This window comes from Callionymus lyra, chromosome 19 (assembly GCF_982586985.1).
Source record: "Callionymus lyra chromosome 19, fCalLyr1.hap1.1, whole genome shotgun sequence".
In the NCBI taxonomy this organism is placed as follows: domain Eukaryota; kingdom Metazoa; phylum Chordata; class Actinopteri; order Syngnathiformes; family Callionymidae; genus Callionymus; species Callionymus lyra.
Genome location: NC_141836.1, coordinates 18112620 through 18130940, shown reverse-complemented (window position 1 = coordinate 18130940; position 18321 = coordinate 18112620). Strand labels below are relative to the sequence as shown.

Genomic DNA, 18321 nt, shown 5'->3' with positions numbered 1-18321 from the left:
TAACACAACTAATGGCCACGACTCCGTTAACCCTTGTGTAATCTCAAAGACCTGAAAAGACCTGAAACCAAATGCAATTGTTTTATCCCCAGTGTTGTCTCTGGTTCAGGGTGAACGACCTCCCTGGCTTCCAGAAATACATTGGTGGAGGTCGTTAATCTTGACCCCAAAAAAACAACAAAGTGGATAAAACCATTATGTTTGTTTCCAGGCCTTCGGGTTACCTTGACCCTAATATAACAGAAGGTTTAAAAAGTCAAGAAATTCCACAAAGTAACCCAAACAAGTTTCTTGTTAAAAAAAAGTGTCTGACAATTTCTAAGAGCTAAAGGTATCTTCAGCAGAAAAGCAGTGTCTCTGAACCAGTGTGTGTTCTCGTTTGTGAGCGTGCACGTGTGCGTGTTTCTGTGCACATGAGTTACTTTTAAGTGTGTTATTGTGTCTAAGAGTGGAGGGTCGCTTTGATTCCAGTCCAAGAGTAGTCGACAATGATTAGCCAACATCACTGCAAACATTTTTAACATTTATGAACTGCATACCTTTGCAACCGTGTCTGAAACCTCTCGTAGCATCGTCACACACACACACACACACACACACAAACACATGGACCCACAATACACATGCAGACTTGTCCTTTATGGGCCAGCTAATGGAGTCGAGCTCTTCCTGCCTCTGTGATGTGGTTTACTGTTGTTTGATGTGCTGAGGAATCCTGCGTACAAGAGCACCCCGAGCCGATCTTATCACATAAAAGCATTGGAAGAAGACGCTCAACCTTTTTCTCTCTCTCTTCTTCTTCTTTTTTTTTTTTTTTTTTTTAACTTAATAGAGATCTTTTTGCCTGTTTAAGTGTGTACGTGTGCATTGCTTCCCTAATTCAATCGAATGTGTAACCCAAGGCCAAACACACAATTCTGATTTGAGAGAATGCTGAACTCAAAGACCTGTGGTTTGAAAAGGAGAGGCTATGTGTCACACATGAGAGGCCGAGCGGAGAAACGTTTCGCTGCTGTTCTTGATCTCCCTTTGACTTTGGATTAAATTGAAATGTTGTTGAAGTGTTCGCTCTCCGTTGGGAAGCTAATTTGGCTTTATCTTCCCCGCAGATGGGAGAGTTGTGCTACTTGTGTATCGTATGAATGGATTTGGAAACAAAGTCCCGGAATTGTCGGTTCCTGCCTGATTTTTGGACAACGTGTCGGAGCTTACGTCACAAGACACCGTTGCTCACAGTTGAGATGTCGAACTTTCCCAGGCGGGAGACATTTACGTGAAGGCCAATATTCCCAATTAAGCATAAACACACAACACAAGCCACCCTCTGGATTGAATCTACGACCTGAGAAGTCATGCCAATGTCAGCTGCCAGTCCCTGCAGCCATTACTGTCTCAGCAGGAATCCTGTTTTGTTAGTTTAGTTGTGGCTGGTCCTCATTCTACCCAGTCTGTCTAGGCCACATAAAGGCCTTCTCCGTTTTACCGATGCAAGCTTTCAGGATGCTGGACTGTACTTGGATTAAACTGTGGTTGTCATCTTATACAGCTCCTCCAAATAAACTTAGCTTTATACCATTTTTTTGTTTTTTTAAACGTTATTCTTCCCCGTTCCAAGTCTTTTATTCTTCGACATCAACTCTGCTATCATAAAAAATGAGACCAAAAGTTTTATAGTGGAGTGCTTCAGAGTGTCTGTGATGCCGGCAGATTGTAAAAATCTCTGGACCAAACAAGTGACATACAAGACAAATGCTGTTTTGGGTTTTATTTGATTTGAAATCCTGGTGATGAGTGCAACTCCCCTGGCTCTTTTTCTCCTTATTTCTTTTATTCTCAGCTTAATATCTTTCCACTATTTAATCCCCTCTCCTCTAATTTTGTCGTCTCCTGTTTCCAGGCCCCGAATTTTCAGATACCCACCGGCCCCGAGAGACCACTCATGTTTCCAATATGTCTCTGTTTAACGGAGACCAAATGAGCGCGAGGAGGGCCAAAACAAGAGTCAGGAAAAATCATCACATAGCCACTGGCACAATCTCTTTATCTTTCACTGCTAATCGCTCTCATGTTCTTCACATCATCTCCTCTCGCTGCACACACACACACACCGACACACACTGAAAGACAAGTTCAAGTACGCACATGCTAGAGTAGTGCACACAAACAAATCTATTCCACAGGGACACATAAACCCACATCCAAACTTGCTCGGGCTGTTCGCTGCCACTGCCGAGAAGCAGATAATGATAATTACAGTACGGTTGTACAGATTAAGCAGAGGAGACACACGTACACAAGCGAGAGTGCCACCGGCTGCTTATAAACCCGCGAGGAGTGTGAAGGCGGCTCGTTGCTAGTAAGTCGTTTGGTTTACTGCTCGAGCTATCATCAGCGCGAGAGACCACCTCGACAGTAAAAGCTGTGACGATCGTCTCGCCAAGTACAAGTTGAAGGAGATCTATCAGCGTGAGAGAGACATAATTCTACTACAAAACACATTCAGGTAATAGGACGAATAAGAAAATGCCTGGTAAGTATTTTAGCATTCAATTGTGTTAAACTGAAACCACTCAAAGGGACAAAATCTCCAAAGCTAGTCTTCACCGAATGTAATAGTCTCTGCTTTGAATCTTTGAATGCTAATGTAAGCATTAAGCATCCCTGTGGTTTTTTCTTACAATACATAAATTCTCCTCCTTCAACACAAAGGCATTCTGGTTTGTCTCCTCACAGAACATCTTTCATTGAATTTCCCCTCCATCTGCACCAATTTTCCGGTTTTTGAAAGTTTCCAGATTCTTGGTGAACGCTTAAGATCTCCGCTTGCTGGAAAACTGTCTCTTGAACGATAAATCTTAAGCGCTTTAATCTCTAGACCATATCAACATGTAGTGAGTTTCTTCTGTTACAGTGTAATTAAACTGAATTTGGTGGGGTATGGATTGAAGTTCTGAACAACCACCTTTAGCCTGGAATTACTTCAGAGCCTCTGAAAGTGTCTGTTTTGCGAATTAAGGAATTAAGATTGGTGTAACTTTCTCTTCCATCTTGTAAACGTATCAATGAGTGAACGTCGCACTCCTTGTTGATCTAGATTCACTTTTAGACCCAAGTTACGCTCGTGGGAAGAAAAGGCATTTTCTTCTCGGTGTGCATTAACAAACTGAAGATGACAGAAGATGATGGTGGTGGTATGGAAAACGCTTGGGGCCGCTTGTTTTTGTTATGCCTGATGTTATTTTGAGCTTTGAGAACATTTTAAAAATGCTATATTTTGGGGGTCACAACCTCTCCTACACAACAGGCCAACATTTTAAACACAGTCTGAGCCACAGGCCGCGTAAAGTGTACAATTATCAAATCGTCCATAACTGACAGTACTTTTACCGGAAACGAGAGAATAAATGTAACAAATAACAAACAAAATATTATTTTTATTTGCCTCTGACAAAATATCCTGTCCACTGCATCAATGTATTACATTTAAAATCTCTTATTCGTACTAAACAGTCAAATGGTCAAGCTTGGAACGGCGACCTTTTGAACTTTTGGAGGTATTTCAAGCACCGTCAGGCCACAAAACAACAGATTTAGCCAACAGGTTGGTGTTTAATCTCTTAGTATCGTGTGTGATGCAAGTTAGCTGACTCACCTCAACTAAAGTGTCTCTTTTTTTTTTTATTTAATGAATGTCTCCAAACGCAGACAAACAGTCGACAAAAACAAAAGTCGTCTATCAGGTGTGTTTGTGCATGTGTCAAACCACAGACAATTAAGACTTGTTTACAGTGTGCAAATGTATTCCAGGAAGCCAACTGACTCACTTGGATGGGCACACCGACATTTTATGCTCTCATAACGGCGAACCGTTGAGGCATTTTAACGAGCCGTCATTTTAACGGCCGTTTAACAACTGAATATTACCTGCGACTCCGGCATCACAGAGAACCCCCTCGGAAATCACCCCGAGATCCAATTGTAGGAACTCAAGCTCCTCTTTTGTCTTGCGCTTCCTACCGACCATCAGGGCTCACCTCGGGGTGATGTGTGGCCGGCCAGCTATTTATGACCACAAGGCCGACCCCGTCAATTGCCTAACCCAGACACATGCTGACGCAAATGGACGCACACAGACACACACACGCCGGGCACACACACACACACAGTTCCAGTCAATTAGTCCAAAGATTTATACCACCATGCAAACTTAGCGGTTTGTTGGTCTCCCTTAAGCCAGATTAAGCTTTTCACCGGCCAAATGACGCTAATTAACTTTGTGTGCGTTTTGTGTGCGTTTTGTGTGCGCATATATGTTGTGTCTTTGCGATGCACACTAATTAGCAGGGGTAGTTCACCTACTTCCTCGGGACCGTTTCCTGTGATAGTAATTATAAGGTATGTGTGATAAATTCCAGGTCTTTTTCCACTCGCCCACAGATAACGACAATAAAAACAAAGATAAAGGCAGAAAAGGAGTGGAAGGTGGAGTCTCTATTCAGGGAGGAAAAAAAAAAAAGATGAGACAATGAAATGACGATTTTATCCTCTCAGGGAAAAAGTTACCTCTGTTTCCAAGTGGAACTTCTTGGTCATCGGCGGAGCCTTCCAAAACCCTGCGGCTGTCAATCAAAGCATTTGTTTTGTGTCTGTGTCAAATTCACTGCAGTATCCCTGCACCGGTTCCTGATCAGACAATACGTCCTTTCAGTCTCTGGAAAGACTCTTCCATCTCTGTCAGTTAAACCAAACACACAAGTGCACTCCTTTCTTGCACTGTTCCCCCCTTTGTGCAGTAACCTGAAGTGACGCATGACGTGTCGAAAAAACTTTGGCCGTTTTAACGCAAAATGTGGTTTGTGTTTATATTTGTTAAACATATTTCGAGAATGTTACATCAAAAGGAGATGTAAACTTAAAATGGAATTCCATGAATCTTTTCAAGAAAAAAAACGATAATCCATTTATTTTAAAGTGTATGAGGTTAAAGTGTTTACAAAAACATCTAAATAAAAACCTAAAATCGAATTAAATGTATTTTATCAAAAAAAAGAAGAGGAAATGTTGTTTATTTGCACAGCTCTGTGAGCTTTTTGCCTCTTGCTGCACTGTTGATCTACTCCTCTTTTCCTATATCATTCTTTAACTGTGCAAAATGAATTTAAAAAAAAAGATTTCATGAATGTATCAAGGGGAAATTATTTAAGAAGAATTTTTAAACAAATTTGAACAAATGTACAAACGTCTTTAGAAAAAACAAAATCAGCTCATAAGTCATATTTTTTTGCCTCAACATTTGTCATTGTAAACACACCACCAACTATAAAAGTAACCACTGAAACACGAGCGATTATAATGAGATTCCTTTCCAAATCAAAACCACGACACGAAAACAAGATATTTTGGAGTTTGAGTCGCAACTCATTTCCCGTGGAGAGGCAGTTTTCTGCACAATGACTTGGGAGGATTTATCTTCTCTCTCGTTTTAATCCTACCCTTTGCATGTAGAAAGAAAGCTAGATGGACACAGAGCTAACAGAGAAGGATCAAATAAAGTCCTGTAAAATTAAATCAAAGGAAATCTTGTGTTAATGTCAGAAACAAGACAAACAGGTGTCAACATCTGCCTTGATAAGTTGGTGCATATTTTCTTCTCCTTCTGTTTGTACTTTCTGCATCTTTTTGCTTCTTACATAAGTTATGGATTTTTTTTAGGGCTTCCAAGGTTGCAGTTGATTGGTGTCAGTTGGGTGTTTTATTTAGAAGGGCGAAAGAACCCCATGGACATTCTAATATGTTCTATTTTTATGAAATGTGTTATATACCAGTGTTATAAAATTTCAGATTATTTCGTTAATTGAAAAATAAAATTAGAATTAAATTTGTGCCATTTTTATCACATGTTAAATCTTTTTTTCCCCCTATAATTTAGGGTAATTTCTGCAATTTAATACCCATGATACACATTTCTCTCCACTGACCACTCTCGGGTTATTTGGTCTTCAAATGTATCATATAAATCAACCTTTTTCATTGGCGTTTGACTTTTTTTATTCAAGTTGTTTATATTTTTTCCCTTTGAATCAGTCCCTTCCTGAAGCAAACCTACTTGACCGGCACCAGCAGTTACTTCGGTTAGTGAACTCATGACGCATCCATGAATGTGGATTCTATCTCCTTACTGAAGAAGAAGACCAAACCCTCCACGCTGTGTTGAGAAATCAGCCAGATACTGCTTATCAAGCATCTAGAGTTAAGAATTATAGATAAAGTGCGATAAGTAGGATTAAAATAAGACGACTGCAGGGGACAGTAAAGCAATAAAGAAGCACGAGTGAGGCCGCAAAGTTTGGAATTTGACACTTGACTTTAACAAAGATATGTACGTCTATCTCTGCGCTTATCTGATGGCATACATTTCCATAAAGATCTTATTCTCCATGTTGTTCCAGACTAACCCCTCACTTCCTGCTCAGGACTAGAAAATCCAACCAAAGATTTCCACGGGATGAAGCCCCCCATTGACAAAAGGGTGGAGCCCACCTCAGCCCTGACAGAACAACACACCCACCGGCCCGAGAGCCGACACACATGTTGAAGGTAAACACGCGTGTCAGAGGGCAGTGGAGCACAGACAGACATGATGAATGGCCCCGGGTTCCCACGAGGCGACGTACACACAGAAACCTGCTCGGAGAAGAAGGTGATGTGTGGTCGGACCCCTCCTCGTCACCAGCAGCATAGAGAATCCCATTCACCCTCCGCCGCCGACTTCCAATCAGAACAATGGCACGGTGCCACCACCAAGCATGGATCAGGATTTCAACACCCCAGAAGGTTCGACCCTCTTTGAGCAGGTGAACTAGTGAAGCGTCATCCAGCCGCCGATGGTGGCATACTTTTGTTTCAACTCTTCTGTGAGTGCAAATACTTTGGAGTGTCCCATCGAGACATCAGTGACTAAAGGACATGACCTCACCATCAGAGCTGGACTTGGCGTGTTGTCCGTGGTAACCATGGCGATGGGACTGCGCAGACAGGATGTCTACTCGGGGGATTTGAAAGTCATAACGTTGCTTATGCCACGGGTTACTGCGACCGGCCGATGACGAGCTGACGAACACACTTCATAGACCAGATTCAATTTCGAAGGCTCCAACTTTGGGTATTGTTTCGCTCACAATATGGTTTCCGAGTTAAGAGCTGAGGGCTTCCTTCAAGAACGTGTCGTTGAATGAACAACTAAACATAACATAAAGGTTGATAAAAAGTAAAATCTGAATGACAGAGGTTATTGAACAGTTGTTTTCAAGGTATTAAATTGGACTAAAATAATCCATATTTAATGTGATTACCAGTTTCTTTCTCATCTCTTTCAGTCAACGTCAGTTTCTGCTAACTCACATTTTTGTGTCTCCACCAAAGCTTCTGTACTCTTTTTTTTTAAGTGTTATCATCATTTTCCATCACTTCAATGTAAACAGAGATAATATCAGCTTCTTTCTCTGCGTCTATGGGAGGATCGGGTTCGGCAAAGCCACTGTGATGTTGTGGCATGTGGTATTATCCCATTCAGAGCCTGGAAACATCTCAATGACTTGCTTTTCAAGATGTCTAAACATCATTAATTCATTGTGGATTTGCACCTCCTGACCCTCCAACGCTTTTGCTCACCTTCATGCGAAGTTGACAGCCTCGGCCAAACAATAAGATGTGATTGATCTGAAGCAAAATTGTTTTTTTAGCAATGTTAGTTTATTGTTGCCCTTTTTTTTAATAGTGAAAAGTGTAAGAATAACTTTCAAATATAACGGTGGCACGGGTCTATAAGCCGCAGGTGTTAACTCGAGTAATTCATGATTTTAAAATAAATGCTTCGTAACACAGCAGTAACACGGCTAGATAAATACAAATAACCAGCCTATAAGTGTCATTGTCAAGTTCAGATCATCTGCTTTTAATTCCCCTGGAATATTTTCTTGATTTTATGAAATAAGTTGGTTCTTTACGCTGCCGTCACCAACATTTGATTAGTAAATAAAGTTTACATGCAGCAACTTTTTACCTTTTCAAAAGCTAAACCCACCTTTAATTAAAGTTGCAACATATGTATTTATCTGTGTTGTTTTACAACATAAGTGTGTGTATGATGCACAAATCAAAATCAAACTATCGTCTTCTTGTTTAATGGTGGGAGAAGAGAATTGTTTTCAATTCTGTCATGTCATTTATCCTTTCATGTCAAAAAGATTTTCATTTCATTGTTTTTTCTGTCAAAGCTTATTGAAGAAACAAGCTCTGAAGGAGTAGCACCCTCTCCGTTTAACACCAGTATGTGTCAACCAGTGACTCAAAGTTAATACTTTTGAGAGTATAATACAAAATAATCTTGTCTCCATGAAGCATCTCTCTAATCAAGATTAATGACAGTCTGGAAATAATGGCAACCCATGACCGTGATGAACGTGACGAATCTATCGAAAGCACAAATACATATTCATATGTTGCACTGTCTTCATGCAGCCATGGAAAGCTGGATTTCCCCCCTCTTGTCTCTTTCATTAACAGTGTTGAAATGTGAATGAATCTGCTCTTTCTCGGACTCGCACCAGCAAACGTTCAAGAGCGCACGGCAGGAACGCGAGTTCTCCTCGGCCGTCCTTCCCCGCGGTGCCACAGAAGTGAAAGGACAAACTTGGCATTCCATCAAACTTCTCTCATGATTTCTAGAAATTAAAATACTTGAGTTTGTCTAGGGCCGGCCGTGCCCCGCTCTGCCCCCCACTTCTCATTCTTTCTCTTTTCTTAACCCCTCTTGTCTTTTGTTCGCCCTCTTTCTCTCTTCTGTCGCCCCCGTTAAGGTTTGCTAAGTTGGCCCAGAGCTGTGTTGTGGGAATATGCCCCCCCCCACCCTCCTCCTCACCCCCTTCTTTTAAGCAGAAAGCCAAAGTTTGTCTAAGTATGTGCATGTCTGCAGACGTGACTGATTATATGTGAGTTCCACTGAGGTTTTGTGTACATTCTGTGTGCGTATCTTTGTGGCGCGCTTAGATGCGAGTCAGTCTCACGAAGCTTCCCTTCCTTACAATTCAACAGTCCTTTAATCCTCATCATCAGTGACCCCAGACCGTTGCTTCTGACCTTTTCATACACACAATCTATAGCAAAGGGGAGACCACACACACACACACACACACACACACACACACACACACACACACACACACACACACACACACACACACACACACACACACTCGGTCATGCCCCCTGTGCTCCCCTCCATTAGCTCTTACCAGTGTGGACTTGTATCCAACGATTTAAACACAAAAGCAGAGACCTACTTCTGTCGCACAGCCTCCACTCTGGCCATTGTCCTCTAATTTATTTCTAATAAAGGTTGATTCGAACCATGTGTCGGCAGAGTGCGAGCGCATGTATGCCATGCTCGGCGTTCGTAATCTCGCATGTATACCTAGAAGCATGGCTTGTGTCTCTTCATGTGTCGGACATTTCCTCCACTAAACATCCCTGCTAATGTTTAGACGGTGGAAATTGAAAGAGACAGAGAGATGTGTGTGTGTGTGTGTGTGTGTGTGTGTGTGTGTGTGGGCAATTTCTGCCGTCTCCAGTGGCCTATACACACACTGTCAGCAGACACACATTCTCCAAAAGCCGTTTGATCAGGGGAGCTCGCGAGCCACAGAGAATTGTGTTTTCAATATGCCAGTTTCTCTGTTTCTTTGCGCACAACCCGAGGTCTGACATTAAAGGCATTTCTCTGTGGCACATGACAGCCAGAGACGAGGGCTCCGTGCTCCTTCAATCAGAGCACTTAAAGCAAACACACATGGAGTCGCTCCTCTGACAGATCACTGAACTCACTTACGCATTCAAACTGACACGCACTCACACATGGAAGCACGACCGGCTCTTCGTCGCACACTGAGCCTCCACCTGTGCTCCATGAAGGTAACATTTCACGAGACGGATGATCTCCCTTCAAAACACACCTCTGACGTCTGTGTCAATGCACGGACGCACATGTGCGCAGGTGAGGCGATGGAAGACGCACATTGACGCGGGTCATAATGGCGTCTCAACATTCGCGGGACTAACTTCATCTCCAGGATCTCCTCCAGCTGCTTGCGCCTCTCGTGCCGTAGACTGCTGAGGTGTCCGTCGCGCTCGTGCAGGGACTGTTGCGTGGAGGACAGCCGCAGTTTGGTGGTGTCCAGCTCCTGTCGCGTCTTATCCAGAGCCCCCATCAGCTCCTCCAACTGGAAAACAAAACAGAATATATAACCAAAAAGAAGGAGATAACCGTTCCAAAAAATAACAAAGCAAAGATGCACGGATCCAAAGTTAGCTTCTTAGCAAGACTAAAAGGCAAAACAGGTTTTGGTTCTTCCTTTTCATTTCTTTTTAAAGACATGGTAGATGCTTTTGTCGACACAGTTTATTGAGAAAACGACAAGATGATTTGCAGGACCCACTCTGCAAATGGTCTCGGTACTCGCCTGGCAAAGCCCCTCACGCACAGAATTGCACATGCAAAATGTTTTCCAGGGGAAATATGCTCAGATCAAAATTTTATTTAATAAATCTGGAAATATTGCTTTTATTAAAAACATTTCCAAAACTACCAGTTTGGAAGTAACCAGAGCTAAATCAGGGGAGTCCAACTTAATCAGCAAAATATTATAGCAGTCCAAGCCCAAACAAAGAGTTTTTTTTTACCAGGAAGTCTGATAGAAATTAACTTTTTTTTTATCATTTTTCTTGTCCTCTTTTCCCGAAACCTCCTTTACTTGCAAATTACTTTCATTCAGTTTTACTTTACCTCTCTGGTAATCTCTGTTCCTTATCTTCCCCAAAAAACATCAAAAGAGTCCAGAAAAGTTTTATGAAAGTTAAAAAAAAAGAAAAAAATAGACACCAAGTTAGCTAATTATATTATTTAAAGTCCATTTTAACACCTCTTAAGCTAAACTTTTTTTTTTGTACAGGATTTGACCTCCAGGCACTATAAACTTACACAAAGTGTATAATTTGGGATCCACACTTCTTCAAAGACAAAGATAGAAAACAGCTACGCTGAATTTTAAGTCGTTTTTTTAAAATAACTTTCAAACCACAGACAAATAAAAAGAACATTTTCTAGAACATAAAATAAAAGACGGGGGAAAAAAAAGAAGAGTATGGAAAGCACTCCATGGGGTCGGACATGAAAACGAAAAGGGCCTCTTTTTATGAAGGGGCCAAATCGTTCACACATTTTCAGGACACTCTTCATCTGCGCTGATTTCTAGGTGTGTTTCACAGATGTCAGACTGGTCATGAATATCACATATGGTGTCGGAGGAAACGGGCTGAAAGCAGAGTGAGTGGGAAGTGAAAAATCTGAAATGGTGAGAAAGTAACAACTTTCAGTCAAAACTTCCTGGTAATGTATCACATTATTATTTTAAATAAAGTAAAACCATTTTTCTTGCCAACAACAACAGACCTTTTAAGTATCCGACAGCCAGACTTCCCAGTATGAAGAAAATAATCAGACTTTTTTTCTAGCGTAAGTATTAAAGAGGGAATTAGTAAAAAAAATACTTAAAGTAATCTCTAATCAAGTGATTAGATACAAGAACAACAAAGGAAGGAATATGCTTCAGTCATTATTCTCTGTGTTTATTTTTCCTTAAAAATGAACTAAAAAGCACAGACCTCCACCATCACTATAACAACCATAATGTCATACAATTAGTAAAAACAAATGTGTCATTTGTTGAATAATACAGTCTGTAATAGAGACTGTGCTCCAATCCAATTCTACCTAAGGGCCGCAAATGGCCCCAGGCATCATTTTTGGAAATGCACGATCTATATCAATACGGTTTAAAAAATAAATAAATATATTATTGTCAATAGCATTACAAAATAAACACACAGTAGGAAAACAAAAAAGCGCTATCATCTGCTTAATCATAAGTGACCAATCCTGCAAAAGGCTCATGGGTCCAGATGGCAACCCTAAACCAAAATTTCATGATTTCCTGAGACTACACTGCTTTTGCGTTATTTTACTGACCCATCCATGCAGAAAACCAGTGTTGGGTACTTTAAAATAGTAACTAAGTTACAATACTAGTTACTTCTCTAAAAAGTAACTCTGTTACTTTAAGTTACTCATGACTTTCAAAGAAAGTAGTCAATAGGGAAAGTAACTTTTATGGTAATTCTATCAATTTATCATTGATATATGAATACAAATAGCCTATTTTAGAGAATAAAATATAAATGACCTATAACGTGCAACCTTTCTCATGACACACACTGAACTATTAACGTAAGTCTTTACTTAAAGACGACTTAACTTTACTTAAACTAGCGCCGTTACTGCTAACATGACAGACAACCTTCTTGGCAGAGATAATCACGATCTAAAAAACAAGATTATTCGCTGACCTGATTAAAAAAAAAGCAACAATAATATAAAGTAGAACACAAAATCAATAACAAAACCAAAACCCTCCTGCTACTGATCCGTGTAATTTTTTTAAAAATTTCTTACAGATTTAGGCGAGTAAATTCACGCCGACCACATGCCCGGCCTCACCTACATCCATCATTCCACCACCCAGGCTCGCCCTCACTTCACAATCACATCATTAATAAGGAATACAATGCATTTTAGTGAAATTAGGAACCTAATCAGCTTAGCAGTGAGCCTGTGCGTGCTAATTTAGCTCAACTTCAAGGCAAAGCCCCCCAGCCAGGCTAAGGCCCGCTAAGACTGGCTCAAAGCCCTTTTAGTTGCTAAGCTGATTGAGGGGCTCAGAGGTAAGGGCCAAATCCTTCTAGTCCATTTGTGTCGGTGTTGCTGGTTCAAAGGCCTAGTTCAAACGCCAACATGGGTGAGAGGACAGAGCCAAAAAACTGGGGACAAAGGAATGTTGAGATGATTTGTGGAGACACTCGAACGATGTGATGGAATGAAAAGTGGTGAAAAAAGAGGACGGAGAAGAAATGGTAGAATCACCCGGTCCATTAAGCACGCACCACCTCGGCACGCCGGGCCTGAGCATTACACGTCATGAGACTGATTACTTTCAGGCGCAGAGAAGAAGAAAGAAGGAAAAATAATAAAGCAAATAGAGAGGTGGGGATATGTGAGAATGTGAGTCTGGCAAGGCGCTCTGAAACCGTGCCAGGGTCAGGTGATGTTTCAGGAGGAGCTGTCCCTCAACACCCACACATGGAGTCGTTTTTTTTTCTCTCTTCCGAGGCAAGCATTCGTCATCGTTACTGCGTGTTTATGGTCCTTTACTCTGACTGCATCCTCAAGCGCTGATGTCATGTTGACGCTCGGATCCGAGTGTGTTGACGGCTCCGTCAGAGAGTCAACACCTCACAGAGAAGTGGTTTCGGAGACACAAACGTAGCTTGAAATCAACTTTTGAGAAAAACATTCTTAGCCCTCGTGTTACCTCTGGCTCACCTTGACCTTGCGGCCCCGAAACCAAATGTATTTTTGGTATCCCTTGTGTTGCCTCTGGGTCAAGGTGAAGGGATGCCTCAAATGCATTAGTTTTCAGGCCTCCGGGTCACCTTGACCCAGAGATAACACAAGGGTTGATCAAATCAAAGCGAACCATTAATTGAGACGTCTCCTGTACGTCTAAATATAGCACTACATTAAGGCACAGACAAAGCTTCACAGAGAAACAAAATAAAACCCTATTGTAAAATAAAGTGCAATTACAAGCCCAAGCCAAGACCCTGTTGGCTGCAGGTCATGAAACGAGTTTATTTTGCCTCAGATTTCCTTCAAGACTGCCAACAATCTGCTTGTCGTTCTAATGTTTACATTTATTACCTACAACAATGGCTTTGGGGAAATAGTAGAGAGAGCGAGAGCTACAAAATATTGTGCTGTCGGTGTGTTGGAAGGCAAAGTAAAGGGGGGGAAATAAGAAAAAAAAAGATTTCACAATGTACTTTGCTGTAATGAAGAACATCTTAGGAAGAGTAAAAATGTACCTTGCTAGACAAATCGAGGTTCTCTCTGGTCAACAGATAGAAAAAGAAGAGGGTACTTGGCGAAGAAGTAAATAACTGGGTACACTTTCAGGCTTGATGCCTTGTCAACTCCAAATGGCCTCTGTCTATGTAAAAGTTTTGTTGGGATTTTACCATTACAGAACCAGCTAGAGTTAGCCATCCAACTAAAAGAAAGTTCCTGTTTTATCTGGATCAATCTTCTCCTAAATTAAACCTACAAAGTAAACTGAACGATGTGCCATCTTTGATCACAGTCTGCCTCCTATTTTCCTATGACCAAAATAATCAAACATCTTTCCACTATTGTACGTCCTCCATTTAAGGTTAAGTCAAAAAGACCGACTTTTTCTAAAGGCGGTTTTCCTACTAACTGACATTTTATATTGTTGTACGATACAGTTTATTGCTTCTTCTTTTTAAAGTGATATAGTACAGTTGTCCTTGAGTGCCAAAAAAGCCGCTTTCAAATAAAATGTATTTTACCTGGAGCCTCAAGTAAAAAGAAGTTTGTGGATTTTCTACTAAAAAATGGTCAACAAATCCAGAAAAAGGGGGCACGCACAAAAATATACAGATGTATGAATCTGCTCATGCACACAAACACAATCTCCTTCCCTTTGTATATCCCAATCAACGTGGGATTAATCGCGCACTTGTTCGTCCCTTTCCTCGCCAAAATTTACATCATATTTACATGAACCGAAGTCCATGACTTTTCTCTCTGTAATCAGAAAAAAAAATGAAAACATGAGCTTTTTCATGTATATTACTACTGTCACATTCAGAGGGTAAGTTCAGAGATCCACATAAGTTTTTAGGATATTAAGAAGCTCCTTTCAACTGAAAAAAAACCTTTTGTTTTTGCTTAAATAAAATCCAATTTAGTGCAAGCTGGTTCTTCTCTGCGAGTCTTGACATTTGAACTGCCAACATGTGAGAAGTTAGAATTTCTATGTCTTCGGCTGCACGTGGGTAAACACAGCAACCGCGTCGGTGCACGCGGACGTTATAATACAACTCTCGGATTTCTCAAACTATTATTTGATAAACACAGTATCCATGCTGAACGCAAGTGGAGCGTGAAAGGTTGGGATCACGAAAAGGAGGAAAATGTCAGACAATCTTAGCCCAAGTTACCGTTGGCTCTGACAAAATGTTCTAAACTTAACTTGACCTCTCGCTTTCCCACTCTGTCCAGCAGCGGTCCGGTTTTCTTTTGTCGGCTATTGTCTTTGAATCCGTTTGAGAGGGAATAGAGACCATATGTATGAGTTTTTGAAGGAATACAGCCACTATTCTGCCTTGAAATGTTGTTCTTGCTGTAACCGCCAATCGCTCTCATGTTACTTATGGCACTTATAAGTGATGCAAGGTCATTCTCATTCTAATGCACGCTCACACCAGGAGGAAACGCAGTCCCTTACCCCTTTCTGTTTCCCACCGACACACCAGCACACACTTGCTGGACCAAAAATATAAGACTAACACCTGGCAGACTAAACAAAGAGGCTTCAGGGCGTGTTTTAAATGAATCACTTTTGTAAATCGTTATTGTAAACAAAAAGAGCTGTTCAAAAAAGAATTAGTGCCGATTGTTGCTTCGCAAAAAAGTGGATTTATTTTGTGGTTTTTAGAATGAATTGACAGAAAAAACACTTGAATGTTAAAGTTTAAATTTAAATGATGCCGTACAAGTTATTTGATCGTTGGTTAAACTAGGTCACAAAAAGGGGCGAAGATCTTTTAACAGATCAAACAAAATGTACATTTTTAAAACAGTAATTAAGTGTCATATTGGGGTCTTTTTATTCTCAGAGGCTTTGTTCATCTTAAATATCTCCACGTTCGTCTTCTTTAACCAAACCCATCAGTTTCACTTAGGAAGTCAATGTATAATTGTTGATATCGATGCTCGCTCATCTTATCTTAAACTTCACAGGCACATAAAATGGCTTGGCGAGTCGGATTTGGCCGCACCAGACCTTAAGTTTGACATTTAATTATCTTTAAATCTTATCAAACCCGGACATATAATGTTTCATCAATCAAACGAGTGCTTTGGTAACACTTTGATCAACCTGTCTCTGCGCATGAACACGGGCGGTTTCCTCCTGCGCCCACAGCGCCTCCCGATGGGCGGAGGTGTTCATGCTCTCCCTCAGCGCCACCTCCAGCTCACCGATCCGATCGGCCGTCTCCCGCATTGCATCCTGGGAAAGTGAGAGTGCGAGCTGAGGGGGAAGGGGAGTCTTGAGGAGAGGGGTCGAAAGTAAAGTAACAGAAGCCAGAGGAGAAGGTTTCGCCGTTGAACGTTCTGCTCGATACATTGATGACACAAAGCAAACTTGAATTCCTCTTTCAGAAAAAAAATAGAGAAGCTGTTAGAGGATGAAGTTGAGTGGCACATGTCTGTGGGTGAGCATGTGAGGGACGATATTTGCAGTTTTTGTAAGGCCTTGTTGACACCTATAGTGAGAGGGGAGACTCCTTCCCTGAATGATCAAACAGTGAAGAAAATCCAGAGCCAACAATAATAAACTCAAGAATTCTCACCATCTGTTTTTCCTTTTTTTCTCAAGAGCAAAATTGACATTAAGTTAAAATGTCTACACTTTGTAAAGTACCAGTAGGTAGGGGTCAGAGTTAAACTGCAGGTGAAGTGGTAAATAAAACTTTCAACCAAATAATTATTCAAAATATTTCCACCAGGTTTTTTCGAATGCAATCATCCTCAATCTTTAATCTAGTAAAAGTTCATGAAAAAAACAAAAATTATTGTCCGATCTTAGCTCCCCTTTTCAGGCTTGAGCACAATCTGGACAACTAGCGGAAGTTACACAAACGCATGAAGACATTCTCCGAGCACAGCTGTCATTTCCAAGCTCTGGATTATATACTTCTCAAAAAAATCACTCAACTTCGACACAATGCCTCATTGAATTGGGCTGTGGACGTATACAACATTAACAGGCCAGAAACACCATGTTTAGATGAACTAAAAATGATGACCTCACAGTGTTCAACTGACTCTCATGACCTCACTCTGCTGGATCTGACATCTGTTGAATGTAATCACGTTTATGAAATAGTCACTGATACAAATGATGTAAAAAGAATGTGTGATTTTTAAATGAAGCTCATTTTAACCCTAAAAATAGGAAGCGATACTGTATGGACTGTAGGGAATGTAAAGTTCTGTCAAGTCTACTGACTCCTCCAAGAAACATCTTAAGACCTTCTTATTTGTGCAGGATATTTCCTGATTTTCTGGGACTCCTGTGTTTGTCTTATGTGTCTTTGCCTTTTAAAGTATATATTTTAACTGTGTATTGTTTTAGTTTGTTAAAGCGCTTTGTGACCCTGTTCTAGAAAGACGCTTTACAAATAACCACTACTTACTTACTTAGAAACATTTCAAAATGATCGCCCGAATTGCTTTAAGATCTATCTTTCCATTTATATATTTTATTATTATTATATTTTAAACGCAAGAAAAAGAAAAAGTATTGGTAAACCAAGCATCGCAATGAGAGAAGTATCAGACAAATTTGATCATTTACTTGAAGAGGATTTTCTACAAGAAATCCACAAAGAATGATTTCAAATATGATATATTTTGTTGTAACAGTCCATGGACATAATAAACGCACTGGACAAACTACAAACTGCGTACGAAGAGCGGTGAGAAACTGGGAAAATGACAGACTTCCTTCCCTGTGATGGATGAACAGTCGCTGGCGGACGTGTTCCAATGTGTCATTGCCTCTCACGACAAACTATTCATTCACGGAAACAGCTGCTGCATATTGTGAAAAAGCCAGTAAAACTCCAGACTCAATCATTTTGACTCCAGCGTTTACGGTTTTGACTGGTTGAGCTTCGCAGACAAATTATTGGTTTAAGACTGAACCAATGTTGGTGAAACTCTGTGGCGGTGGTTTCCCGAAAAAAAAAGGCCCACGCCAGTTCTAATTACGCCGTGTTTACATCAAATAAAAAAATAAAAAAGGTGAATTTGTTAACAAATTCAGCGATTCTTATCGGGACGTCGGCAACAGGGTTTCCTCCTGTGCTGGTCGAAAAAATAGCGCCGAGTCAGCCAAATCACAAGCGGAAACTTGTGGCTCGTCACGTCAGCGTGCCACAGCTGGAGGTGAGCGACACACACCCGCACACACACACATAGAGGCCGGCTGTGTGCGTCAGCAGTCCAGGCCAGTAATTGGAGGTGACAGACAGGCAGTAACTTGATGCACCAGAATCAAC

General features: G+C 41.0%; 1 protein-coding gene across 4 annotated transcripts in view; it reads right to left on the bottom strand.

Moving 5' to 3' along the window:
- Nucleotides 1–18321, bottom strand: part of LOC148059805 (ERC protein 2) — a 155205-nt gene that overhangs the window by 69741 nt on the left and 67143 nt on the right. For 3 of the 4 annotated variants that reach the window (XR_015709376.1, XM_087781050.1, XM_087781051.1), the window contains exon 13: nt 10117–10277. Coding sequence is in view for 3 of the 4 variants with exons in the window: in XM_087781050.1 (XP_087637176.1) it covers nt 10117–10277 (161 nt within the window). In the remaining variant the exon portion in view is untranslated. Of the gene's footprint in view, nt 1–10116; nt 10278–16133; nt 16287–18321 lie in introns of all 4 variants that reach the window. The other variant, XM_087781052.1, reaches the window with a different exon arrangement.